General features: G+C 45.1%; 2 protein-coding genes across 5 annotated transcripts in view; one reads left to right on the forward strand and one right to left on the reverse strand.

Moving 5' to 3' along the window:
* The first annotated feature begins 712 nt into the window (after positions 1-712).
* PRKAG3 (protein kinase AMP-activated non-catalytic subunit gamma 3) lies at positions 713-27,897 on the forward strand. Of its 3 annotated transcripts, none has more exons than XR_008596507.1 (13): positions 713-764; positions 4,987-5,026; positions 6,001-6,635; positions 11,693-11,774; positions 12,090-12,148; positions 12,874-12,919; positions 15,018-15,072; positions 15,930-16,056; positions 16,386-16,551; positions 18,499-18,536; positions 19,184-19,330; positions 23,470-23,651; positions 26,385-27,897. XR_008596507.1 is itself a non-coding variant. In XM_054970854.1 (13 exons), the coding sequence occupies exons 3-13, from the start codon at positions 6,057-6,059 to the stop codon at positions 26,405-26,407; spliced, it is 1,416 nt and encodes a 471-aa protein (XP_054826829.1). In that variant the 5' UTR covers positions 713-764; positions 4,987-5,026; positions 6,001-6,056; the 3' UTR covers positions 26,408-27,897. The 3 variants fall into 3 exon arrangements, 1 of the variants encoding a protein (XP_054826829.1); XM_054970854.1 differs by having other exon boundaries at positions 23,470-23,563; XR_008596508.1 differs by lacking the exon at positions 713-764 and adding an exon at positions 1,214-1,534.
* The window catches only part of LOC129323968 (rac GTPase-activating protein 1-like), a 39,825-nt gene continuing 32,515 nt past the window's right edge, over positions 20,646-27,955 (reverse strand). For both annotated transcript variants that reach the window (XM_054970850.1, XM_054970852.1), the window contains one exon: positions 20,646-24,752. In XM_054970850.1, the coding sequence (XP_054826825.1) occupies positions 24,680-24,752 (73 nt within the window). In that variant the 3' untranslated portion in view covers positions 20,646-24,679. The remainder of the gene's footprint in view (positions 24,753-27,955) is intronic.

Here is a 27,955-nt window from a genome sequence, read left to right on the forward strand (position 1 = left end):
TAGTTTTAAAGCCCAACTATCTGTGTAAAAGGATTGGGCAACCAAGATACACTTCCACTTTATGGCTTGTCTGGAAAAGTTACTTTCCCAAATTAAAAAAATCCATTCCTGCTCTAACATGCAGTTCACTTGGTACTGTTAACCTCACACCAGTCCATGTTGAGGATGTGGGTGACAATATCAGTTGTACATAGAACTGGTAGTCTATTTTGTTCTTTATTTCTATGCGATCTTTCTCCCCAATGGGGACCCAAAGCAGCTTACATTGTTCTCTCCTTATCATCACAACAACCCTTAGAGGTAGGTTAGGCTGAGTGTGTGTGACTGGTTCAAAGTCATCCAGCAAGCTTCCATGGCAGAGCAGGGATTCAAACCTGAATCTCCCAGTTCCTAGACCAGTACTCTAACCACTACACCACACTGACACTCATATTTTTAATCATTGTAAGCTATTTCGACTGATCAATGGGGTCAGCATACAATAGGCAAACAAAACTACAGCACCTTTCTGGTGCCAGGGAACCATTTCCTGAAAAGCTTGAGAGACATACAAAGGTTAACATATTTGGGTACAGCTCTATTGAATAGGCTTTTTAAACCTTTCAATCCTGTATGTTTTCACTTCCTTATTTGATTTTAGGGGCTGCACTAATAATAGAACCACAGTCTGATTCATAAGCAGCCTTGAACCACTGTTCATAGTAGCAGACTGAATTATTCTTGGGTATTGGAAAGCAACTCCTCCACTTGAGATGACCAGCTAGGTGAGCTTTGCTACTTGGCAGCTAATGCATAGGCAGTTTATTTGAAAAAGAAAGGTGATTGATGGCTTTAGCAGCACTAAGTGATAGTAGTTCATCATTTTACCTTAACGGTTTTGTTTCTACTTGGTATCAATGTTATAATATGTGCATAACTGGAACTGAATTTCTGAAGCACAAAAAGAGAACAGGATGGCTTGGATAGATTATGGATGGGAGAGCCTGCAACGTGTTGGTATCTTGCTGTTTTTCTAAACTACCACTGGATATTAACAGCATTGACTATAAAGAAGAAATGCAACAGAAAAAGCTTTCCCATACGTGCTGTTTGGAAGCAGCAGAGGCTGACATACAACTCTTAAAAGCACAGGAGCTACTCGGGCCGGGGATGGGGGGCGGGGGGTAAGGCACAGTATCTCCAATCTCCAAGACTGCAGAAGCAGGCAGCGCTATTGCCTGTTTACTCCCAAACTGTGAGCCAGGTCTCTGCGTATTTTTCTCCCATCACCGCAACAATCATTGCCACTGCCTGGTGCAAACCCTGTGCGTTGTTCTGGTGCGGAAAACCTTCCAGTGCACAAGGCAGCGGCCTGATGGCGTCCGCTCGGCGCGGCCGGGCCCTTCTCTCCACCTCCCTCTTCTCTCCTCCTCCCTCCCTGCGGAGTGTTGGTGCCAGGCCCAACCTGATACTCCAGCTCCTCGCCCGGGCACCCTAAATAGCAGCTGGCCTGGCAGGCGGCATAGAGGGAGCGGCGGCACCGGCTTTGGAGCAGGTAAGACGGCTCAGGGCTGACTAGCAGTTGACGCAGCGAACAAAGGGAACGGCGGCAACTGCGCCCGTTGGGCCCTTTCCCGGCGGCCAGGCCCTGGAAGCACGGAGGCCACTTCCTGTTGTAAGCTGCTCCGTGGCAACTTCCTGCTTCCAGTCGAGGGGGGGTGGGGAGAGTTGCATTCGAACCGAGGCCGAGCCCAGTGCGAGGAGCCAGCCCTGGAACAGAGTAGGAAAGAATGTCTCCGAGCATGTGCAGAAAGCAGTGCATCTTCCAACAGCCCTCTTCCCCGGCAGAGAGGAGGCTTGTTTATATGCCTTCCAGACATGCTCGGCTTCTGACACCTTTCACTTTGGAAATTAAGTGCCAGCATGGCTTCATCCTCCCCTTCTTTATAAAAAGTGCGCATATATACCGCTCTTTTAGAGGGATTCGTGCTCCGCTCAGAGTCCATCAAAGTCAGTATGTTATCCCCACAATACAGCTGCGGATCTGGGGTTGAGGGGAGTGGCTTGCCTAAGGCCCCATGCTGAGCTCATGGCAGCAAAGGGATTCCCACCAGCAGAGTGCTGATTTGCAGGCCAGCCACTTAACCACTCTTCACAAGAGAGCTGAAACTGAACCTTATGAAGATGGTGGTCCTGCATCTGGGCTGTGGGCCGATGAGTTTGGGAATTTGGCTCCTAGCCCTTGATGAGGCGTCATTGGCACCCAAGCCAACTGTGAGGAGTCTGGGTGTGATTCTGGAGTCCTTATCGATGGAGGCCCAGGTCACAGCAGTTGCCAGATCTGCATTTTTCTATCTTTGTCAGGTCCAGCAGCTTGCCCCCATCCCTTCGCCTGTGATCTAGCAACAGTGATTCATGCAACGGTCACCTCCAAATCGGCTTACCGTAACTCACTCTACACAAAGCTGCTCTTGAGATTGATCCAGAAACCAACTGGTCCAGAATGCAGTGGCACATCATTACGGGGACTCTGACCCGGGGCACACATACAGCCTGTGCTACACCAGCTGCACTGGCTCCTGGTTGAATTTTAATCAATCAATCACAACCCTCACCTTGGAACACAGCGCTCAGATCCCCCTTAATATGGCTATAATTCTCTGCACATCATTAAAGACCCCATCCGCTTTTGTTCCCCCCCCTAAATGTTGCTGTTTAAGGGCTGCATGGAGTTGGCCATATTCCTGACACTTTCACAATGTAGCTTTGAATGGTTCTTGTCCTCCTTTTGCACATGCTGAGGGAACTGAGAAACCTATGCGTTCTGGTGAGCGAAGAAAGGGATGACCGAGAGGGACTTTAACGCCTAGGCAATGGGGACTGACTTAGGACAGGAAGCCAGCAAGACCAAAGAAGGTTCTAAACTGCTGAGAGCCCACGTTTAGGATTTAAAAGCATCAAACAGCAGAGAAGGGAGAAGCAAGAATACTTCTCCAGCTGCCTCTAACCCCTCAGTTTCTTTATTGGGGAAACAGGAGTTCTGACTTCCACACTTCTAGCCCAGTAAGATATATTCTCCTGAAGCTCAGATTTAAAGTTCATCAATACTTGCTAGACCTGCATCCTCATAAATCATTAGGGGTGTTGTAATTAAATCTGCATATGAATTAAAAGAATAGTTCTAAAGAAATAAAGTATGCTTGGGTGATGCAAGTACTTGGCATAGTAGGCACCACCTGAGAGAATACAGTTTATCTTATCTGGAAAAATAGGGAATACATCTCCTATTAAATGATGCCGCCCAATACCAAACATTATAAAATAAATACTGGCATTTTTTACTGGCAATTTTTAAAAACTACTGCCAGATTGATTGGAGACCTCCTTTTAATCAGTCAACAAGACTTGAATCTACTAACTGTTCAACTGACTACCTGTTACAGCCCCAGTTCTAATCCTTCTGGGGCTGAACTGGGATCTGCTGAACCCCTGAATCCCAGTCCTGCCAGGTTCTGTTGCCATTTAACGACTCTCCTCACTCAAAGGCAAGAGTCTTTCTTCATGTCCTTTCCCCTTATACTTCTGCTGGCCGGCATGCTTCCTCTTCCCATCAGAGCAGGCAGAAGGTGAATGGAAAAAAAGGCCCAAGTACCAACCTGATCTGTAGGCATTCCCGGATGCTGAGGTGCTTAATCGGTTTTTGGAGAGAAAAAGTCAGTCAAAAAGAGTGTGTGGTGATAAATATTGTGCCCCTTCTTCAACCTTGGGCATTGTGGGAAAGAGAAAGTGTCTGCCTTTAGCTACATCTGTGCAACTGTTTGCAGGTCTCTGCCGATTTGTGCCCCCTGCTATGTGTTTTACTTATTTATTCATTATATCCTGTTTTTCAGACAGTAGTTGCCTTACAAAACTACTCATATATAACAAGAATTAGCAGGGTCCTGCTCTCACACAGATGAGAAATACAAGAGATACCAGGGAAGGTAGAAAGTGGTGGTCAACCTCACAGTGTCAATGTTTATATCAATTTGGGGCTCAGCTGTCTTCCTCTGCTGTTATCCCTCCTGGAATGGTGTCCAACTTTCTCACAGTTTTAGGATCAGTGGCAGAAGCCAGACTGTTCCTTGTACTACAGTAGGCAATATCTGAGTTTATGTACATTGTGATTGGCTGAATTGAATTATGACCTGTCTCTGGCACAGAGCATTGGACAGTCCTTGCCCCATGTAGGCAATACAAAGCATGACTCCTGACTGCAAAGGTACCAATCAACTCTGGGTTCCAACAGAAGGAACCATAGTATCATTCTTGAGGGTTCTGCTGTAGCATAGTGGTTAAGTGCTGTAAATCAGCACTCTGCTGGTTCAAATCCCTTTACTGCCATGAGCTCAGCAGGTGGCCTTCGGTAAGTCACTCCACTCAGCCCCAGGTCCACAGCTGTATTGTGGGGATAATAATAACGCTGACTTTGTTCACTGCTCTGACTGGACACTAATCTGTCCAGAAGGGTGATATATAAGCACCCTGTTGTTATTATTAGGATTAAGAAGACAGGAAGGGCCCTCCTATGTAATTCTCCCTCTCCTCACCATTTAAAAATGAGGGAACAAATGGTTAGCCTGCCCAAGATTTAGACAACTGCCTTCTCACCTTTAATCCATATTTAATATTCCCTGCAAACTTTGTGAATGTGTACATCTCAGCTGTAGTCATAGGAAGTAGAGAAAGTGCAGCTTTGCAAAGGTTGAAGGAATAGCTTCTTGCAGAAAGAGTCAGAGATGCAGCTGGGATCCCCCCAACACTGGATTCACATTAGATACATGGCCAGTTGGCATTGAAGAGATTCTGTGAGCCCCCTCTTTGCCCCTACAATGTGTGCTTCATAGGTTTGGCATCCACACATAGGATCAAAATGAAAATGACCCTGCAAAAATAAATCTGAACTTTCTTGTGCTGTGAACATGCACCATGGACCTCTACTTAACTCTGTTTCTCGTACCCTACCAGGTATCATCACTGAGCAATGGTCTCCGGTCTCAGGAAGCAGGTGGGTGTTTTGCCTGCTGTTGGTGACGTGACCACACCCAAATACAGACTGTACTGCTTGTCAGCCACTTAACTCGTGAGATCTGTGCCAGGGATCAGCTTTGGATGCTAACTGCCTGCATTGGGTGTCTTCTAAACTTACTAATCAGCACAGCCATGGCTTGGAACACAAATAATTTGGGACATTGTGTATTATGCTGCCATAATGATGCCCTTTAGTCTAAATCATCTTGTCTAGGCTTGAGATCTCTGCCCTCTACTCAGATGCTCCTTTCAAATCAGAACTTCCTTGCTAGGGCAGTATAAGGGCTCCAGTTTCACTGGGGCCATGTTATGAAGAATTAGTATTGGACCTGGGAGATCTGAATTCAAAGTTCAGCCTTGCCCCTATGTTTGTCAGATTGCTCTTGCAAGCCCAATATCTTTCATCTTCTATCAGATTGGAATTAGGGTGACCTACCTCACAGGGTTGTTGTGAGGGCATGCAATAAAGTTTATAAAGCAAGTGAAGCCCAATCCCATCTTACTTGGTTCTGCCTTTTCAGAGGAAGTAGTTAAACCTTTCACAGCATTGTAAATTTTTCAAGAGACCTCTTGTCTGAGCAGTTCAATTTGGAACCCCCATTAAAACCAGACAATGCCTATAGCCTACCTTAATTTGAAGTCAGGGTGTGTCTCCTATTATTTGGCTAGGAATGGACCTAAATAATCTTAACTGGGTGCATGTGTTTTCCGTTATGCAGTGGATGGGATGGGGTGGAATTGGCAAATGACTGGTGTGCCTATTTTCGGGGATACTTCGGTGGCTCAGGCCAACAGCTATGTGCCTGCAGTTTAACCAAATGGATGTCATTTCTATGAGCTTAACAAGAAAGGAGACTGAGTCAGTTAAAACAAAAATGAGATCACTTAAGTATTTTGCCGGCCAAGATATTTTTGGTGCCTGGATTTGCAGTGCTTCCCCTTACCCACTAGGCCCTTCCCAGTCTCTGGATGTCAAGGAATCAGCTTTGGAAGCCAAGATTGTAGGGATGGATGCCAAAGACCCGGATGCAGATGGCAAAGGTGCAGAGTTGGATTTGATATCAGATAACGGGAACATTAACCAGGATCCCAAGGCTGTTGTGCTGGATGCAAAGGATACACATTTGGATGGCAAAATGACAACCATAAAAGCCATTGCTACAGTGTTAGGCTGTAAGACTGCAAATTCTGAGGACAGAGAGTTTGATACAACTAAGAAGACTGCTGGGTCAGAGGTCACAGCTACAGATCACAGGCAAGCAAGGCTAGAGGTCAAGGATATGATGCCTGAATTCAGGCATGAGGACCAGGATGCCCACACAACCATGCTGGATACTAAAGATGCAGATCAGCAAAGCAAAATGGTAACACTTCATGCCAAGGTGGAGGGCACCAAACTAGAACAGAGCAACAAGGAAGGCGACAGTGACATTATTTCTCTTGACTGTGAAATTGTTGGGTTTGGTCCTGATATTGAGTTCCTGGGCCCAGATGCTGAGATCTACATGCAGTTCATGCGGAGCCACCGCTGTTACGATGCCATTCCCACCAGCTCCAAACTGGTAGTGTTTGATACCACCCTACAGGTGAGAGGGATGTCAGAGCTATCTTGGGCATTATTGTGGATCAGTTGGGGGTATTGGTGGGGAAGATGACTTTTTAACATCTGGGTTTGACGGGCGCTGAGTCTCTTACTAATCTATCTGAGAGAGCCTGTATGGTGCAGTGAATAGACTATCAGAATAAGATCTGAGATATCCAGGTTTGAATCCCCACTCTACCATGAAAGCTTGCTGGATGATCTTGGGCCAGTCACACACTCTCAGTCTAACCTACCACAGGTTTGTTGTGAGGAGAAAATGGAAGGGGAAGATGTAAGAATTATGTTCTCCCACTGAAGAAAACAGTGGGTTGTAAACAAATGACAAAATAAAAATGAATCCAGCAAAGACAGACTGACCTGACCCAAGAACATAGTCCTGCCACTTCTCACCCACTGAACAGTAGTTATCTATATCTCAATAACAGCCATTTCTCAAGATTCATAGCGTAGTGTGAATAGACATGGGCACGAACAGCATTACGAACAGAAAAAACCAACGAACAGGCCGCTCGGCTGCTCGCGAATGGGCTGTTCGTGATGTGCCATTCCAGCCAAACAGGTGGTCGTCGCAAGCCTCGTTCATTGTGCTCGGCCGCTGTTTGGGAAGCCAGACACTCAGGCGCCTTCAATCAATTGCCTTGGCAATGGAGGGAGGGACTGCCTGAACTCTGTCTGCACTCCCTCTGTCTCCCCGGACACCCCAATCAAAACCCAACTTAGCTTGATGGGCAGGTCTTCCTTCCAAGCTTGCAGCTGCAAAATCGATTACAATTGGTAAAGTAGGAGCAGACACCAGGGGGGAGGGAGGGAGGAGGGGGCGTTCTGTGGCCATGGGAACTCCAATCTCATCCCTGCAAACCCTGTTAGGCAGTTTTGACTGCCAACCACAGACCTGCGTTTCTCAATGAGACCTCTGCTTATAAAAGGGCACTGTGCTCCCCATTCTGGCTTTCACTTTCAGCAAGCAGTGGAGTGGGGGAGAGAGAGGGAGAGTGCATTGGAGCTGGGCTTTTTGTGTGTGGTGGGTGGGATAGGGAGCTATCCTCTCTGGTTCCAGGATTGCTGCCAGGCCCTGGGGCCAAACTCAGTGGGCACCGTGGCTGAAGGCTCACATTGATTATTATTATTATCAGTGCCTGATCTGGTCGTCAGGCTTGTGGGTGTGCTGGGCTAGGGCTCTAGCCTCAGCCTCCGGTTCCAGGGCTGCTGCCAGACCCTGGGGCCAAGCTCAGTGGGCATCTTGGCTGAGAGCTCAGCCTGACTATAACTATTATTAGTATAGTGCCTGATCAGGTGGTCAGGCTTGTGTGTGTGCTGGGCTAGGGCTCTAGCCTCAGCCTCCGGTTCCAGGGCTGCTGCCAGGCTCTGGGGCCAAGCTCTGTGGGCACCTTGGCTGAGGGCTCAAAGTGTTATCTCCTTTTCTGTCCTCCTTAATTCTAGTTTGGTGGCACAGTGAGTCTTCCTGTTGTGGTGGCCATAGGTGGTCGTGGGGTGAAGTGCAAAGGCAGTCCTCCTGGTTTACTTGTGGAAAGCAGTACTGGGTGTGGCTCGGGGAAGCAGAGAGTATTCTTGCTCCCCCAGATTCACCTGTGGGGGCTGTGGAGGAGGCCAAAGAGGTCTTTCTGCTGGGGGGAGAGGATCTCTCTCAACATTTTGAGGAGGGGGTCGGTGATGGATCCCTGGAGGAAAGGTTTGTGTTTTATGAAACATCCCTCCCGTCCTCATCCCAAACTCTCGGTGGTGTCCCTGCCTGCAGTCCACCCCTCACTCCATCATCCGTAGCCAGCTCCGCAGCGCAGTCTGTAACCATGCATCCTCCTTCCCCTGCGACAGTTAGTGGTCCATGTTTCAACACCTCCATATGGAGGCACTTTTGGGCCCTTCCTAATGACCCCCGTGCGGTGCGGTGCGGTGCCTGTGATGTTCTGGTACACAGGGGCAAAAACCTGAAGCACCTGTTGTCGACGGCCCTGACTCGGCACCTGAAGACGCACCACCCGAGCCTGGGGTCTCCGTCCTTGCCCAGCGAAACATCTGTTGGGGGGAGAAAGGGGGCGACCAGCTCTTCTGAGCGGGGATCAGTGGGAGGATCACTGGAATCCACCCCAAGCAAGAATCCTTGCCCTGAGAGTGACCCTGGTGGGAGCAGAGCGCTCAGACAGGCTGTGCTCGCGGAGGTTGTCCCCTCGGGGTCTGGGACATCACCGCTTAGAACAGCGAGGTTGAGGGCTCAGGAGGCGAGCCTTCGTGTCTTGGCAGAGACGATTGCCCTACATGGCTTGCCCATATCCATCGTGGAGTGCGTGGGCTTCCGCAGGCTACTAAAACAGTTTGCCCCTTGGTTCTCCATGCCGTCGCCGCGCACCCTTGCCCATTGAGTCCTGCGAGTATCTTGAATGAGGGCTGGCATGTGTGGGTCAGGTTTAGCCACGCCCACTCCCCCTGCTAACAGGCTTCTGAGGCCTTGCTAGGCCTTCCTGGCACATCCAGATCATCATGACACCTCCTTTCTGCGAAGTCAGGAAAGTGGGTGATGCTGGCGGCAGCCTCCTTTGGGCACTTGTGCAACAGCTCAGGAGCTGTTGCACATGTAGTTGAGCCACATGGTGGCCCTATCCATTGCAAACACTGTGCCGTCTGAGCCGGGGGCAATGGGTCCCTCGTCTCATGTCCTTTCCGCAAAGACAGGAAGGTGGCCGATGGCAGCTGCTGCTGCTGTCCCATTTCTTTCTCTCCCTCTCTGGAACCACTCTGACCCATCCAAGCAACCTCTCCTGTTCCGTCCATCCCCTCCTTTCCGTAAAGGCAGGAAGGTGGTTGGTGTCTGGCCGACCCTTACGAACGACCTCTCCTGTCCTGTCCTGCCCATCCCTTTCTTTCTACAGCACAGTTGCACAGCATGGGGGCTCCCCTGTCAACGGGACTGACTGGACCCCTTTGAGCCAGGTGGGAATATGTCCCACGACTCCTGTCCCTTCCGCAATGGCAGGAAGGTGGGCCTGGTGAGCGGGCACTCGGGGGGTGCTGCTGGTGAGCAGCCAGATCCCCCCGCCCCCTGAGGGGAGGCAGCATGCCACCGCCTTCCCACGCCCGCCAGGCCCGGTGGCCGCAGTCATCCACCACCTTGCTGTGTAAGCAGATAATCTGTCTGCCTCCGACCCAGAAGCCTGGCGGGCAGGCACATGGGGGGTGCCGCCAGTGAGCGGCCAGACCCCCCACCCCCTGAGGGGAGGCAGCACGCCACCGCCTCCCCGCTCTTGCCAGGTTCGGTGGCCACAGTCATCAACCACCTTGCTGCGTAAGTGGATAAGTGTCCGCCCGCACGTAGGCCTGGCGGCCGGACACACGGGGGGTGCTGCTGGCCGGCGGCCAGACCCCCCACCCCCCGAGAGGGGAGGCAGCCCGCCTTCAGGTCCACCACACGAGGCCAAAGTGAAGTGGACTGGAGAGGGTGGCTCCGTTTGAATTGAATGGGAGTTTCCTGGGGGCGTTGAATTTGGGAATGTATAACTCCGAGATCCATACTGCAATCTTGACCAAACTTGGGTGATGGCTGGAGAAGAGCCTGCTGCACATTCCCTGTGAATATAGGCTCTAAGTGCTAAGGGGGCCGCTGTGGCACCGATGAACACCAAACACTGAGCATGTTCATTAACGGGACATGTTCGGTCCCGTTCGTCTGTTTGTGTTCGTCGTCAGGAACGAACACCGAAAAGCCTGTTCAGATTTTTTTCCCTGTTCGTGCCCATGTCTAAGTGTGAACAAGAAACAGAACCAGCATGGTATTACACTGGTGAAAGGATAGGAGCTGAAGACAGGAGCAGAGGCAGGAAGTAAGCTGTTCCAAGTCTTTTACTTTTTCCTTATGTTCATGTAAATGCTCATTATTCATTCATATTGAACAAGTTCCCTGGAGAGGCAACATGGAAACTTCCCCGTTTCATGAAACTGGTCTTGATGTATTATGACTGAGCCTTGTGTTATAGGAGAAAAGTGGCATATAAATATTCTAAATAATAAATAAAATTGGGAACAATGAGTGCTCTACTTGGGGCAGTATAATGGTGAGAGTGAAGTGTTATCTTCTGCTGCTGTTATTAGGCCCTCCTACATTGCACCATCCATCCTGATTATGTCTCTCATTGTTCTCAGAGGTCTGCATTGCATGCCCCCAGGGATCTTGTAATAGTAACATATACAAGCTGTCCCTCCACTCACACGTTACCCATCATTAATGACGTGCAAGGGCTTTATATTACAGCAGAGGGGGTGGGGAAGAAAATGCTGCTAGAGAGGGCTAGAATAGGGGACATCAAATCTCTCTGGTTCCTCCTTGCAAGGAATTCTTAAAGGAGTTCTGTGCTGGGTGGGAAATAGGATTGTTACCTCTCTGTTTTGTCAGGTTCTTCATTTAGCTGCAAAGGCGCCTCCCCCAATTTCTCCTAACTCATATTCATTCATTCATTCATTCATTCATTCATTCATTCATTCATTCATTCATTCATTCATTCATTCAACATAGTCTTCCTTTCTCATCAGGATTCAAAGCAGATTGTGCTTTATTACATTTCTACATTTGATTTATTGCAGACTCATGGGAAGAGAATGAAATAAGTACAAAGGAGATATGAAATTTAGTGGGGAGAACTTAAAGAACACTATACAGGTCTGGAGTACCAAGTGAATGAGGATCAAGTGGGAAACAGAGATTCTTCAAATGCTGCTGTAGCATGGTGGTTAAAGTGGTTGGGCTGTGAGTCAGTACTTCACTGGTTCAAATCCCAGTACTGCCATAAGTTCAGCAAGTTACCTTGGGTAAGCTACTCTTCTCAGCCCCAGCTGTATTGTAGGGATACTAATTCTGACTTTGTTCACCGCTCAGAGTGGGGAACTAATCTGTCTAGAAGAGCAGTATATGAGCACAATTATTATTATTATGCAGTCTGTGAGGCTGTATGAAGCTCTTGCCCATATCAGAGTATCCACAGGATGGGAAAACAATGTCATTCTGGCCCTATACATTTCTTTCTCTATCCATAGATTAAGAAGGCCTTCCTTGCCATGGTGGCCAATGGGGTCCGAGCTGCCCCTCTCTGGGACAGCAAGCAGCAGTGCTTTGTGGGTAAGTGGTGCAGTTGTAGAGGCACAAGAGGGAAGGCAGAGGGGATGGGCCTAGGGAAATCGGACTTTGGGCCTCAGGGTATGTTTCTAACCATTCACACTGCACAGAGGATTTGTTGTCTGCATATATGTGGGAAGTCTGGCAGCATCTTACGGAGAGTTTCAACAGCCTGGGTCTATCTGTTTTGCCCCATGGCATGTCCAAATCCCTGCTTCACTGAGACTTTTCAGGTCTATTGTTGAACCATTCTCCAGGTCCTTCCAGCTTTTCCACATCCACCCCTTTCACCTGCTTGCTCTTTTTTTCTTCCTGCAGGTATGCTGACAATCACTGACTTCATTAACATCCTTCATCGCTACTATCGATCTCCTCTGGTGGGTTTTGTGGCAGCTGATACTTTTCTCAAATCTGGAGCAAACCAGCTTCCAACATCTCCTACTCAATGTACACATTGCACTGTGGGGTCCAAGTAGCAGGTTTGGGCTGTTAAGAATTCCATGATTCCAAGATTCAGTATGATGGTAGTATGGATGTTTATGGGGCACAACAAAGCTTTCCCTACAGGATCCCACTGAAACCAATCCAGAGAAGTAGACATGTCTGTATGTTGCAGCTGGAATAACATAGCAAGTCATGGCATCTTAAATGCTAGTACATTTATATCATACTCTGTGTTTTTGATGAAGTGGACTTTGACTCACAAAAGCTTATATCACAATATAGTTGTTGGTCTTTAAGATGCCACAAATCTCTTCATTAAGTTGAACACAATTATTAGGAACCATTTCGATAATTTTTTTGTTAACAAATCAAATGTTTTAAATATAGAAATGCTTCTAAATATTTTTAGAAGTTTTGAGTTTTAATTCTGTACGTTTTTCTTAATAAAGAAATCTTAAGTGTATCTTCTGATGCAAACGGATCTGTTAATTTGGACATGACCTCCTGGAAACAATATGCAGGTCCATTTTGGTCGGTAGGTGCTCCCAAAGCATAACTCAAACAAAACACACATATATCTCATCTTAAGCTTAACCATTTGGGGGTGAAGAGTTACAGTATCTATCCCATTTATCATAATGATTTTGTGCCGTTTCAGGTTCAGATATACGAGATTGAGGAACACAAAATTGAAACGTGGAGAGGTGAGGAGGTGACCATTAGTGAGTCTGGTTTGTACAGGGATGCAATTCTGCACTATTAAGATTGATAAGACTTCTGCTATTTGCAGAAGTTGAATTGCATTCTCTTTGAGTGTGTTTATAGCTGTTTGCATGAGCTGGAAATCATGTCTCCCTTAGCTGGACAGATGAACATGGGTAGATATCTTTGCAGCCCAATTGGCAGTGTCTGATATACTTCCTGCATGACTTTTCCCATGCCATGGTAGTGTTATGGTTTCATAGTTAGAGTGTTGAACTAGAATCTGGGTAGAAATCATCATTGAGTAATTTTGAGCCAGTCATTCTCTATCAACCTAACCTACCTCAAAGTGGACTGTGAGGATAAGATGAAGAAGGGAGAATTATGTACACCTCCCTGAGATCCCTTGGAGGAAGGACAAGATAAAAATACACTAGATCAACAATGAAGATCAGAGCCAAACACTTGAAGGTACCTCAAGCAGAGTCAGACCATTAATCTATCAATGACAGCATTTTCTACCTGGGTTGACAGCAGTTCCAAACAAGAATGCTGCAGATTTTGCCATGAACATATTACACAGTCAAATTTACAGTTTCGGAAGGTGTCAATGAGACGTGAGCCAATCACCCAGCCTGTTTGGTTTGTGCTAAACAGCCACGAATGCCTGCTGAACAGGTTTGCACTGGGTTTTAGCAAACCTGTGCATGTGCAAAGTCTCTACTGATTCAAACCAATCAGCAGCCATTACAGTCACTAGGGATTACTTCAACACTGGAAGGTAGGATTTTGTTAAAAAACAGCATTTGTTTATGACTGATACATTTATCTATTTAAACAATTACCTGCTGCACAGAGCAGTTACTTGGGAAAAACAAGGTTTAGTAGAATTCAGTTGAGATGTGTGAGCATGTACATGTGTAAAAAGTCAGTTGCTCTGCACTTTGTGATTAGGATGAAATACACTGAAGCAACCTGCCCAACAGTAATGAACAAATTGACAAATACTTGAACCAATAATAGAAATCAATTCCCTGTTCATGACCTTTGAACAGGATGTGATCTGAACTGGCTAGTGTTCAAATATCCCTAGCTCCAGGGTCTCAGGTATTCACATAACCTTCTACCTCAGCCCTTTAACTGGTGATGCCGGGGAGTAAACCCTAGGAACTACATGCAGAGTAGATACTCTACCACTGGGCAATACCACCACACATACTACCCCTTTATGTTATATGTTCATTTCCTCATTCAGCTCATTGGACATTCCAAACACAGCATAAGAAGAAACAAACTCTTCTTGTGAATGGCATCTTCACTAGGCAATTATGGAACAACCAGAACATTAAATAACAACAACAACAACATTCGATTTATGTACCACCCTTCAGGACAACTTAATGCCCACTCAGAGCAGTTTACAAAGCATGTCATTATTATCCCCACAACAAAACACCCTGTGAGGTGGGTGGGGCTGAGAGAGCTCCAGAGAACTGTGACTAGCCCAAAGTCACCCAACTGGCTTCAAGCAGAGGAGTGGGGAATCAAACCCGGCTCTCCAGGTTAGAGTCCCGCTCTCTTAACCACTACACCAAACTGGCTCAGGTGGTTGTCATTCAGAGGAAGTAGAATGTATTTTGGAGGAAATTTTCTTTGAAGACCGTTCTGAGACAAAAACACGGAACTTGAAGAAGAGGCACAGAGTTATCAATTGCTCTACTAGGTGGAATATATTGTCCCTAGTCTATAATTGCAGGTTTATAGCATGGATACCATGGTACAGCGCTGTGGCAATGAAATTTGTATCTTTTCAGTCTGAAACAGACTGAACCACATCAATCACAACACCAATTTCCTAAATGTTTTCAGTGCAGCTGCTGTAAGTTGGAAGAACATTGAATCAACCTTAGCTTGACAATAATGAGGCATAGTATAGTGACCCCAAAATGTTGTGTGTTTCGTCATCTTTCTAAATTTGTTGGAAATCCAGTCAACATATCTACCAGCTTTGCTTTATACTGGTAGTTACTCACTCCAGGTTTCCCCCACCCCCTCCTAAGATGGAGGTTACATTACTAATTTTCTTTCCTCTCTCCCCAGAGGTATATCTTCAAGGTTCCTTCAAACCCTTGGTTTGTATCTCCCCAAATGATAGGTAGGTCATTCTTGGTTTTCATCCCTTCTGTAGATAGAGTTGGTAATGGAAAGGCACCACCAATTCCCCTTTTGCCTTGGGTTGTCCATTCTTATTGCAAATAATTCTTGTATGTCATAAATGGGCAAATTCACATTGTCCCCTGATTGCCAAAGTTGGTGGAGACTCAAAAAGCCATTTGACTCAAGGGAGAGAAGTAGGTAGAAAAGGAGGAGACCCCATAGGAGTGGGAATAGAATACTGGATTATAAACAAAGATTTCTGTGTGGTTTTTCTGATTTCATTGAGTGACAGAGAATGGAAACCATCAAAACAACTGCTCCTTCCCAGAGAATGTGCTGTAGCCTAACACCAGCAATAACGTTAAGCTGTTTACTTGCATGCATCTCATGGATGATGTTTGCAAGATCAGGTCTTAACATTGTGGCCTGAAAAATTTGCTTCAACACATAGCCCGATGAAAAGTTCTGGTGAACTCAAAAGCTTGCACAATGTTTTGATTCAATTTGATTGGTCCTAATAAAAGTTATTACATATATTTTCTTCTTGTTTTTGCTTTCTTATGGAAGAGGTTTTGTACATATAACAACTGTCTAATAGGCAAAAAGCCTCAGGTGCAGCTTTTACCATCACTGTTTCCATGGTGCAAAAGCGTCACCCCCTGATTTCTGCCATTTATGCAACTGTTAATGGATGTCCATAAAAGGATGGCAAGATTAGCCATCTCCCACTACTACCTCTTCACCCCATATTATGTAACATCTGAGGTCACAATGGCTAATGGGTTGGATGATTTGGTTGGCTGTCTGCAGAAACATTAACCGAGCACATTATGTGGCTGTTTCTCCTTTCTCTAGCCTCTTTGATGCTGTTTATTCCTTGATAAAGAACAAGATCCACCGGCTGCCTGTTATTGAGCCCATCTCAGGAAATGTCCTCCACATCCTGACTCACAAGCGTATTCTCAAGTTCTTGCATATTTTTGTGAGTTTTAGGCGAATAGCAACTTTCAGTGAGGCATATGTGTGGGTTGGCAGCATCTGATCCTTTCTGCCAATGTGCATGGCACCGTAGGCAGAGGGGAAGATGTACATCACTCTCCCCCAAGAAGTTACAGTCCAAAGGGAGGGGAGACAACAAAAGTAAGGGAAGGAAAGATGTTGTGGGCCAATAGTTACATGTATTTAAACTTTTGCCATAAGTTCCTCTTCTGTCTCCTTAAACAGGGATCTCATTTGTGTGGATGAGGTCTCTTGGGCTGAAGGAGGGAATGCTGCCTATTTCTACAGCAATCTACTCTTCTCTCATTGTAGGGAGCCTTGATTCCAAAGCCAAGGTTCTTACAGAAAACCATTCAGGAGCTGGGCATTGGCACTTTCCGTGATGTTGCCATGGTGCAGGAGTCAGCTCCTGTCTACAGTGCCCTGGAGATCTTTGTGGACCGCAGGGTCTCAGCGTTGCCTGTCATTAATGAAACAGGTAACTGTACTGCTCATCCTCTTGTTGTAGCATGAAACAAGCCTTTCTTCTCTCTCATAAAGGGTGGTCTTAAAATTCCCTACATCTTCTGGAGCGATCAAAAGCCTGTGGCGGTTATTAGAAATAGTCAAAGCCATCAGATGAGAGATCCTGTACTGAGCTGTACCATTTCATTAACAAAAATTAATTAAGAGTTTTATACACTTAAAAAACAAACTTAAAAACAGCCCTTCAATTCCCTGAATAAGGTCCTCCAAAATCAATACTAAATTATCAGCAAAAGCTCTTAGTTTATAAATCTCCTTTTTAACCTTTATTCCTTGGATTCCTTCATCTTGACTTATATCACTGTTTAAGACTTCAAGAACAAGAATAGACAACAATAGTGACAGTGGGCACCCTTGTCCTGTACCTTTTTGTATTCCACATGGTTTGGTCAACTAACCATTTACAATTATTTGTGGTGTCTAAGATGTATAAATCAATTTTACACATTTCATATTTTTTTCCAAAATCCATATCCTCCAAGACTCTGAAAATAAAATTCCAATTTAAATTGTCAGAAGTCTTCTCAGTATCTAAAAAAAATCAATGCAGCTTGTTTTTTGCTATGTTTTTTCCAAATACCCCAAAATATGCAATACTGTTCTAACATTGTCTCTTAGCTGTCTTTCAGGCAACAATCCACTTTGATCTTCATGAATAATGTCCTGAAGAATTATTTTAAGTCACCCAGCTAAATCATTGTAAACAGCTTGTAGTCATTATTCACTAATTATATTGGCCTGTAATTTGTAGTTAATGTCTGATCTTGGATACCCTTTTTGAATATTAACATTATATTGGCCTCTTTCCACATCTCAGACATTTTACTTCCCTCTAACATAGAGTTCATCATCATTTGTAAGGGTTTTAACAATTCATCCTCAAAGCGCTTATAATAAGAGCCTGGGAATCCATCAGGTCCAGGAGCCTTTCCAAGCGTAATTTCTTAAATAGCATCCACCACTTCCCTTGTTATAGGTCCATTCATAATTTGTCTTTGGTGCTCTGTAATCCTAGGTAGGCTCTGTTTTCTGAGCAGAACCATTTCAGACTCCAGATAGGTGATAGCCTATTTGACTATTATGTCTTCTGTTCCCTCCCCTTCTTCATGAATATAAACTCTCCAAGACAATCAAAATTAGGATGTTACAAAAAAAGGCTAGATCTACTTTTCCTGACAAAAGTTGCTTCCACTCAGAGGTTTTGTATAGATTTGGTATCCATACCAGAGCAGTTTTTTTAAAAAAAATAACCACGCAATCATCTCCAGATCACCTATTTTTACAATTTCCCCCTGCTTTGAAACAGTCTTTCCCAAACCTGGTTTTATACCATGGTCAAACTGTTACCTTTATCTCTCTCATAGCCTGGATACTTTCCTGACTTAGAGCTTTGTTATTCCAGCTCTACCATCCTATCCTTTGAAGTATACCTGTTTAATCAAACAATTCCACCTTTTGTCCCCTGCTGTCCCTTATACCTGGAACTGCCCCCCCCAACACTGCCTGATACCACCTTTCTCACTTTCTTCAAGTCCATTTTCAGAACTCACTTTCAACATGAAGCCTTTGGCATAGCTCCTTCATGCCCTTGCCTGACTTAAACTAAGCCTAAGCATGTGTCACTGGAATTACTCCTTGGTTTACCCCTGGCTCCATCTCTCCCCCGCTCCTTTGTTGGTTTCTTTTGTTTTAAATTTTAGATTGAAAATGCCTTGTGGCAGGGCCATGTTGTCATGTTTTATATAAAGCACAAGTCAACATTGATGGTGGTGTATACATAAAAACATAGTAACAAGTCTCTAATAATTGAGAGAGGGCCATTGCAGAATTATGAGTTGATGGGAAGGGCTACCGTTGTTTGGTTTTCTCAGTAATGCTGTCTTCTCCTTTCTTTTTACAGGGAGTGTAGTTGGCCTGTACTCCCGGTTTGATGTGATTGTAAGTTTGGCACAATCCCCAAGTACAATTAGTTTGTCAGATAAATAGGAGTTTGTCAGATAATAGGATTAACGTAGCTTGGGACTGCACAGAGGACTGAAAAACAGTAATGAAGTTCCAGAAGAGTTTTTTTGATTAATCGAAACCAAGAACATGGGGAACATGGGGTGTTTTGCTGCATTGTCCCCAGAGGTGTTGGATCTTTTTATGCCAGGAAGGTCAACCGTGTGTGTGTGCATGCAGGCACGCTATGTAGTCATCAGTGAAAGTTTCCCAAGCTCTGCCCATTTAAAGAAGATGGAGATATTATTTCCTACTGTTGCTTTCCAGTCACCTCTTGAGCGAGAGTTCAGCAGTTGCTTCATAGTCAGTTATGTACATAGTAACGTACAGTTAAAAGTAAAGGAGAATGCTGACATGATTTTGGAAATAGTGTTGAAAACAGATTGCTTTGATTCCACATTGTAGGAGACTCTTGCATGGAACATGAAACCAGTGTAGGACACCTGAGGCAGTATGTCAGGGCTAGGATATTACCACCTTGGATCAGGATGGGTATATCCTCTGGTGATGCCAGGTTCCCTGCATGGGTGATCTGCAATGACAACTTCAAACTCCTCCCTCATATTGCCACTTATTTTCCACAGCACTTGGCTGCCCAGAAGTCCTACAACAACCTGGACATCAGTGTGGGAGAAGCCCTGAAGCAGCGCTCAGTCTGCCTCGAGGGGGTACTCACGTGCCATCCTTATGAGACGATGGAAGTTATCATCGATCGCATCGCCAAAGAGCAGGTATGCCAGGGGGTGTAGAATAGGGAAGAAAGTGTGCAGCTATTTAGAAATAGCTATTATAGAGTAAGGCCTTGTCCCCTTCTCTGTTCCCCAGTTTTAGCTTTATAGTTATAGTTCATGCCTTTAAAGCTACATCTAAACTTTTGAGAGCCACAGCTCTCTTCATCAGATGCATCTGATGAAGACAGCTGTGGCTCTCGAAAGCTTATGCTACAATAAAATTGGTTAGTCTTAAAGGTGCTACTGGATTCTTTACTATTTTGCTACTATAGACTAACACAGCTAACTCCTCCGGATCTGTGATGCTGAAGGGATGGAAGTCTGTCTTCAGTGACTTGCTGTGGATGCAAGTTCTGCCTCATGTCACATTTCCCCTTTCTGCTTGTTTATTTGTCCTGGGGGCACCCTACTTTGAAGCAATTTGCTCAAAAACTGGGCTTTGTAGCTGGATCCAGCATAGGTCCACTTAGAAGGCAGAGTCTCCTGAACATGAACGTATATGATACATGCTCCTCAAAACTTTATTTTGGGATGCACAGCTTTTAAATTTTACCCAATATTAGAGTTTGGATTTGGAAATAAGGAACTAGGAACTGCAAATAAGGTAATGGGAACCAACGTCAGCTTTGTGGGAGAGAGGCAGTCATAAGCAGCCTTTCCTTGGTCAGGAAATAGATAGGTGAAGGTCTGTGGGATTAGTAAAGGTCTTAGTTTACAGGTAATCACAATGTTTGGCAAGCCAGAGCACAGGCCTGGTTCTTTGGGAATTTCTTCCCCTCAATTTTTCACTGCTAAGGCTTACAACTCTGTTACATACCTCAATTTAAACCATGCTGTCGTCTGTCCCCCAATCCCCAACTGGTTCTTCCTATTGGTCAGGAGAAGTTGATGTCTTAGAGATTGGTGGGCTGAATGGCGGTAGTGGCAGTTTCTTGAATATCCTGGCTGCTTCAGCAATAGAATCACATTAGATACTTATAGTTGGAGGAGCTTCTGTCGATGGGTCACTAAAAGAGATTCAGATCAAATTCTGGGGTCCTCACATGGAGACATATTGTTCCGGAAGAATGTCCTCAAGGTAAGAGTAAGCAGTCTGATGTGTTGATGAGCAGGACCCAGAGACACCTACTCCCATTCTTGGGCATTGAACCACAGTCACTCCAAGACCCCTAGGAGCTTCCCATGGGTTTTGGTCCTGTTTGTTTGAGGCTTTTCAGTCTCTGGGTTCTCTCTGAGAGTGTGCACACATTTAGTAAGTGACTCTGGACACAGGCAGGTAAAATATATTTAACTTTATTAGATACAGATTATAAGGAGCGTTTGCTAAGCAGAAACTGCTCTTCAAACAGGCAATAGACAAACACAAAACAAATAAGGCTGGCTACTGCTAACTAGAACTAGCTAGCTAAAATACTTCAAGATGGTTATCTTGCAGTCTCTGACTTAGCTTTTTAACTGGCTGTTCTTACCTAATGGCTTTAGCATAAGAATCCATTCCATGCCAGGTGACTTTTGGCATCTTGATGGTGAAGCATGGAAGCAAGAGCCTCTCTCACACATGCTGGTAGACAGATACTAACTGGAGAGGTTTTTACAGTGCAGGCAGATGCCATTTTCAGGCCTGGCCGCATCAGCCCATGAGGCCTGGAGCCAGTCAGAGCTTAGATACTTAATTGGCAGTGCTAGCATGAGAAAATATGGGAGTACTGATTGAAGCCACGTCCCACCAAGCTTCCCAAGGCCAGTTCTCTTGAGAACAGAGGCTCGTAGTTGTGCCTGATTAGCAAGCCAACACTTCTCCCCCCCCCCCTCAAAACAGGCCAGGTCAGAGCCCTGCACAGACTTAGAGCCTGAACCAGAGTGATGAAATGATGATTTGGAGGACCTGATGGGAGCTTTTTCCTTACCACATGTAACTAAGAATTAGAAATCAGAGGCCTATTCACATATCACGTGATGGCAAATGTGTTTGCTACTATACAAAAATAAGTACTGGCCTGTCTGGCTATCTGCAACATGTATTTTGTATGTGGCTAGAAATCTCCATTTACCAGCAAATTATCACCCAGTGTCGAATTTGTCTTTCCTGGGTAAGATAATTGAGAGGGTGGTGGCTGACCAGCTTCAGGGATTTTTGAATGATACGTCAGCATTTGACACATTCCAAGTTGGCTTCAGGCTGGGCTGTGGGACTGAGACTGTTTAAACACCTCTGGTTGATGACATCCAGTTTCAGCTGGATAAGGGTATATGTATGCTACTGATTTTATTAGATCTGTCAGCAGTGTTTGACACACTTGACTGTTTTATGCTGGTTGACCACCTAGCCTCACTGGGGGTGAGAGGTACTGCCTTACAGTGGTTTGCCTCCTTCCTCCATGGAAGCTCAATGAGGGTGGTTGTTGGGGATGATGCTCATCCTGGCAAGAACTAAATTGTAGGGTCCCACAGGGATCAATCCTGTTATCCTGAGGCTTTTATCTCTCTTATCTATCTGCACCCTCTAGCAGATGTTGTCAGGAGGTTTGTGGTTGGATGCCACCAGTATGCTGACACCCAACTCTACCTTCTTCTTGATAAGCAACCAGAAGCAGATATTGCCTCCCTGGTTCAATTCCTGGATGCTGTCATGGAGTGGTTGAAGGGCAGTTGGTTGAAGTTTTCTTTGAAAACTGAGGTAATGTGGCTAGGAAGAACTTTAATTTGTCACTCTCACTACTCAACAGAGCTCAGCTCCCTACTGGGGACTCTGTGAGGAATCTGAGATTTTGGCTTGATTCTAAAGTTTCCATGGACAAATAGGTGTCCATGGTGGTTAGAATGCGTTTTCTCAACTTCATCAGGCCTGACAACTTTCCCCATGTCTATCTCAGTCCAACCATGCCACACTGATTAATGTGATGGTCACTTCTTGTTTAGACTACTTCAACTTGCTCTACATAGGATTACCCTTGAAGACACTCCAGAGACTTCAGGTGGTACAGAATGCAAGTCATCAGAATACTACTGTCTAATAGAATACTGATCTTGAAGCTGCTGTGGTAGTTAATGAGACTCTGAATCCAATTCAAGGTGTTGGTCCTCATCTTTAAAGCCCTTAATGGTCTGGGACCCTTCTGATTGATTTACTTATACAAGAGTACTAACATGAATTTTCCCTTGTGCCTGGATCATTTCCAGTTACCATGAGTTATAAGCAAATTTTGTGAGCATAAAATGAGATAAAATGAAAAAATGAGGTCATATTCTTATATGTCAAATTGCCTTAATTAAATATTCCAGAAAAACTTTAAAATGGCCTTAGATGCAACATTTTAAATCATTTTACTAACCAATGCAGACACATTTGGTGTATAATTTCCCACTAAGAATGTGCAATGGGACTGGGTGGCGGGAATTGTGTTTGCCTCTCCCGTTTTGAACCCTCCCCCCCGCCTCCTCTTTGTGGGGCTTGCTGGTGGCTCCTAGTCCTGGGGCAGCATGACTTTCTTCCGCCCGGAAGAGGGCCATCATGATTCTGGTGTCCTCCCTCTAGAACTTACCAAGGCACTAATGCACAGCACGACCTGCTGTGTTTCAGAGAGACTGTAAGGCAGAGCTATTCTAGGGTGGTTTTGGCCTGTTATTGTGAGGCATAGTTGATTTGCTGAGTATTGTACTTGCCTGTAATTTGTGTTTGTCTGTAGGGCTTTATAGTCTGGATTGGGATTAGGATGTTTTTATGTATCTGTATTATGTTGCATGATTTATTGTGATTTTATTGGGTATGTAATATGTTTCGTATAGATTTTAATTGATTTAATTTATTTACTGATCTGAACAGCTTCAAGCTCTTCATCAAAGAGAAGCAGTATAAAACTCAAAATAAATAAATGTGAACAGGTATTTGTAAAATCTTGGCTGTGTAACTGGAAAAAAACAAAGCAGCCCTAAACCTTGGGTTTGAAATTGTGTTCGGTATTTTGATTTCTGCAGATCCCTTTTGCTTCTCACTGTATCCTTTCCCCAGAATGCTCTACCTTGCCTCATTTCCACCTGGGGATACCAGTTCTATTGAGTTCTTTGGATGTGAAATACTTGTCTCTGCCTGCCCCATCCTTATCTTCCCCATGATAGTGTGTGGTTCACTCATTTGGCAGGTCCATCGCCTGGTTCTAGTGGATGAGAAGAACGCCCCTCGGGGGATTGTGTCCCTCTCTGACATTCTCCAGGCCCTGGTGCTCACGCCTGCAGGTATAGATGCCCTAAACTCTTAAGCTGCTCGACGCTCCATCCTTCCTTCATTAGTACCCTCCATTTCCTCCGCTTCTCTCCAGCTCAGGTAGGCCCCATACCTTCACCTCTCCTGCCTCTTCCCTGCTGCTCTCCTTGCCTTGCCGTTGGGTCTTTCTCGTTCAGCTAAGCCAGGTCTGTATTTGTCTATCCTCAAACACCAAGACCTGGAAGGGAGGCTACTGCCATAGAGTATAGGCAGAGAATGCTTTCATGCGGCCTACACACAGATACAAAAAAAGAAAAAAAGAGTTCCAGCTTCTGCTGGCTTTCTGGTAACAGCAAGACCCCTACCACAATATACCAAGCAGAACCAGTGCTGTGGGATCAGGCACTTCCCTTCCAAACTTGATTTGTTTGCGTTTTCTTTCTTGTTGGTGTTTTGTTGCATGAAAAGAACTGGGTGGTTCCAACGGGCCAAGCTAGAAGCGATGAATGACACTTGAATGGCAAGTGAACAGACACTTGCACTCCACTCGATCACGTAGTGTCATTCGTCACTTCTAGCTTGGCCCAGAGTTTGCTGGAGCCAACATGTCAGGACATTATTGCACATTTATTGATGCAATGGTTGTGTACTCCCTACTATAACACTGGCAAAAGAGGAAAGGTGAATGAATAAGACTGCTAGTGTATGAACCAGAAACTTGCAGCACCAGACTAAAGGACTATCTAGTCCAGCTTCTGCTAGTGGCCAATCATATGTCTTGGGAAAACCCTCAAACAGAATACGAATGTACTAGCTCTGCCCTGTTGATTATCCCTACCAATCTGGCAATGATGTACTACCTGTGAGAATATAGGTTTAATTCAGTCATCCTCTGATAGACAGACTTTTCCTCTTAGATGTCATCTAAGGCCCACTTAAAGCCACTAAAGTTAGTAACCATCACTACAACGTATGTTAGTAGAACTGGTGTTTTGTGAAGCACTTCATTGAGTGGTAAGAGTGTCAGACTAGCTTCAAATCCCCACTCTGCCACAGAAGCTTGTAGGGTGACTTTGAGCCAGCCATACACTCTCAGCCTTACCTACCTCACAGGGTTGTTGTGAGTAATGGAGGAGAGGAGAATGATGTCAGCTGCCGTGGGTTCTCACTGGGGAGAAAGGCAGGGTATAAATGAAGAAAATTGTGTCCACCCTGACTCTACTACAGATACAGAGAGAGAGAGAGAGAGAGAGAGAGAGAAATTAAAATATAAACAAGAAAAGTGCACAGACCATTCACAATATAATGTATTGCTGCTTCTGTCTCTGTCCCATTTAAAAACTAAGAAAAAAGGTAGCCAGGCAACCCTTGCAGTAAAGCTGTCCTCTTTACCTTTGTTGGGGAAGATCATGGTAGTGGTACTGCATCACAACTGTTGGTGTTTTTTCCCCATGATCTGTAAAAGGCTTTAGATTGGGTCCTCTCATTTCATCCCCTTGGCCTCTATGCTTTTTTTGCTCTGGAGGGATGCACAAGCACCACCAAAAAAAATCTGTGGCTCTAGCTGCAGGGGATGGATTGTCCTAGCTTTCTTCCTGCTCCAGTTCTGCCCAGGTCCACCTCAGAGATGGCGAATGGCAGTTAGAAAAAGTAACCAATGAACTCTCTATCCCTGCCTTAAATTCTACCAACATTTATAGAAATTAACATTACTAAGTGTAGGGCTGGTGCACAATCTAGGCTGCCCATCAAATTGATGCAGCAGCCCTATAGCATTTTTCTTGTGCCCAGCCAGTTTCCTATGATCTTTTCAGAAAGACATACAATTCTTTCTGGGTATCAGGAGATTGCTTTTGCCACTGTGGCTGTGCCCAGCTGTGTTTCTTGTTGCCTCCCTGTAGAGGGCTTGAATTTGAAATATTCTCTGCACTTTTACCAGCTGTTACTGGTTCCCTGGCTCACACTGTTGCCACATTCACAGACATAGCTGTGCGTATGGCTATATGTGTATGCTTGCATACATCAGTATGCTGGCTGCTGTGGATTTGCATGTGGGGGTACATAGGTTAGCATCTTTTCAGGCAGCTGTGGCCACTCTTTCACAACTAGATTCCTATGACACCAATAGGCACGGTCCATTAACCCACCACACTGTGCCAGAATGGCTTATGGGCCAGCTGGGCACACGGATGGAAAAAGAGGAGGCCCTTGGGGTTTACAAAAAGCTGTAACTGAGAAAGCTGCTTATATAAGACCCTTCTTTCCTACCTCCAATCATATCCTTGTTTAGAAATAGCTTCTGGTAGGACAAGTAATGTTCCCAAATCTCAATAAAATGTCTGACAGCACAGTTTTTTTTTTAAAAAAAAGAAAAGTGCAGGGGGGAGATTTTGTAAGTATAATTTCTGAGCTCCCTGACTGGTTCCGGAGCCTGCGTTGTTTATGATGTAGGTGGGTTTAAAATTATCCTTGTGCAGCTAGTGGAAGGCTTGGCTGAAGGAGGCCTAAGTTCAAATCTCTACTCTTTTTATATTTTGGACATACACTCATGTTCCCTTCAAAGAAATTCAAGTAGGTTACACATGAATGCCTGCTTGGGCACTGCTTGAATAGGAGACCTGATAAGTGAAAGAACTGTATACAAGTCACACCACTCATCCCAAGCTTGTGCTGAGGGAAAGAGAACAGACAATCAAATATCCTGATTGAAGGAAGCAGCATGAAAGGAACCTGGCCTGAAAGGCCCAGTTAGGTTTGGAATAACTGCCTTTCTTACTCATCACATCCTAAAGTTTTTATTATGGATTCTTAATATGTCCGGATAATATATATCTTCTCTGTTCCCTTCTGCAGGCATTGATCGCCATTCCCTCTGAGGCAGATGTGGAAGACCACTTGCTATCTAGCACCTTGAGTTACTACTGCTGCAGCTATGACAAGTGGGAACAAGGGACCTCTAGCTTCTGGATTGGGAGATATGTCCTCCTACCAGGCCAAGACGGTGCTGTACATTTGCTTTGCCTTTTTCCTTCCCCTGATGCAGAAAGGGGAAGCAATTCTGAGGAAGGATGTGAACATCCAAACTGTAGATATTACTCGGTCCCTAAACCTTCCACGATGTTTTCAAGCAGCCTTTCCACAGCTGATGAGAAAAGCAGGCCCCTGTTGAATGTTGAGCAGCAGCTGCTCCTCTCCTCCCCAAAGTCCTACAACCGTGTGTGTGCATGCAACAATCCAAGATGCTGCAAGGCAGCCCAAAACATTTTCTGCACCTGCTTGCTGATTGCTTAATGGGAACTCAAGGGCTCTTTCAACTCATAACAGGGGAAGTAGAAAAAGAGTCAAAAGGCTGTGCATTAGAAGTGTATTAATTGTAATTTGAAACTGCTTGAACAGGGATCAGAATTGCCCTCTTAGGCCAAGTTGCATTGTAGAAAGAGGCAGATCCTCCCGCTGCTTCCATGTCACGACTGAACACTTTTTGTAGCTAATGCCTTACTTTCTGTTATACTTGAGCTACCAACATGCTGGGAAGCTGCACTAGGCTAAGCTATAAAAGATTATTCTGAGCCTAGTTGAGAGGCAGAGGGCATGAAATTTATAAAATACGCTCTTTCAAACCATCTCTTTTTCCACTTGCACCTGAATTCAAAGTACTTCACACTTTGCCTCCTCTCTTGTGATGCAAGAAGAGAATGGTAAGTCATACATAGATCAATCCCTCATCTTTGTGCTGTTGATCTGGCTCAACAGGAAAGGGTACAACCAAGGAGTAAAGCTGAAGCTTTATTCTTGTGTTCCTGTTGCAAATTGGTGAAAAGGTTGCTGCCAGACTACTAAAGGCAGAAAGCATAGTTCCAGCTGACTTGCTGCAAGAGTTGCTGTTCAGGGAAGGTTTATGATTTCTTCTGCTTGGTGCTTTTTTATTCTTTGAGAGGTAACATTTGCTTTAAAGCACAAACAGTAGTACACCATACCAAAAGCCAGCCAAGGTACAGAGGCATTGGGATATTATAGGCAGGAGAATGCTGGCTAATAGGGTTAGAGTCTCCTTTTGTTTTAAAGTCCCTCTAGTAGCCCAACAGGGCATACAACTCTTGAGACTGAACTCTCCAAAATCATGGTCAATTTGGGGTCAATACTGGGTTTTAACAGAAAAGTAACAAGGCTGTAGGAAGAGGGGAAGACAGAAGGAGCCCAGCTCAATGTGTAATGAATGTAGCAGCTGACCCCCCCCCCCCCCCAGAATTTATGTACTTGACTGGGAAAGAAGGACGAGAATCACATTTTGTACAAATTAGCTAATGCCTGACTTTTGTGGTGGGGAAAATAGCAATGTATCAACAATAAAAATGTTAAAATCCAAGCGCTGTTATGTGACTAATTCTGTAAGTAAGGCTGTAGGTCTCTGTCATTCAAGAGTT

This window comes from Eublepharis macularius, chromosome 2 (genome assembly GCF_028583425.1).
Source record: "Eublepharis macularius isolate TG4126 chromosome 2, MPM_Emac_v1.0, whole genome shotgun sequence".
Lineage (NCBI taxonomy): Eukaryota > Metazoa > Chordata > Lepidosauria > Squamata > Eublepharidae > Eublepharis > Eublepharis macularius.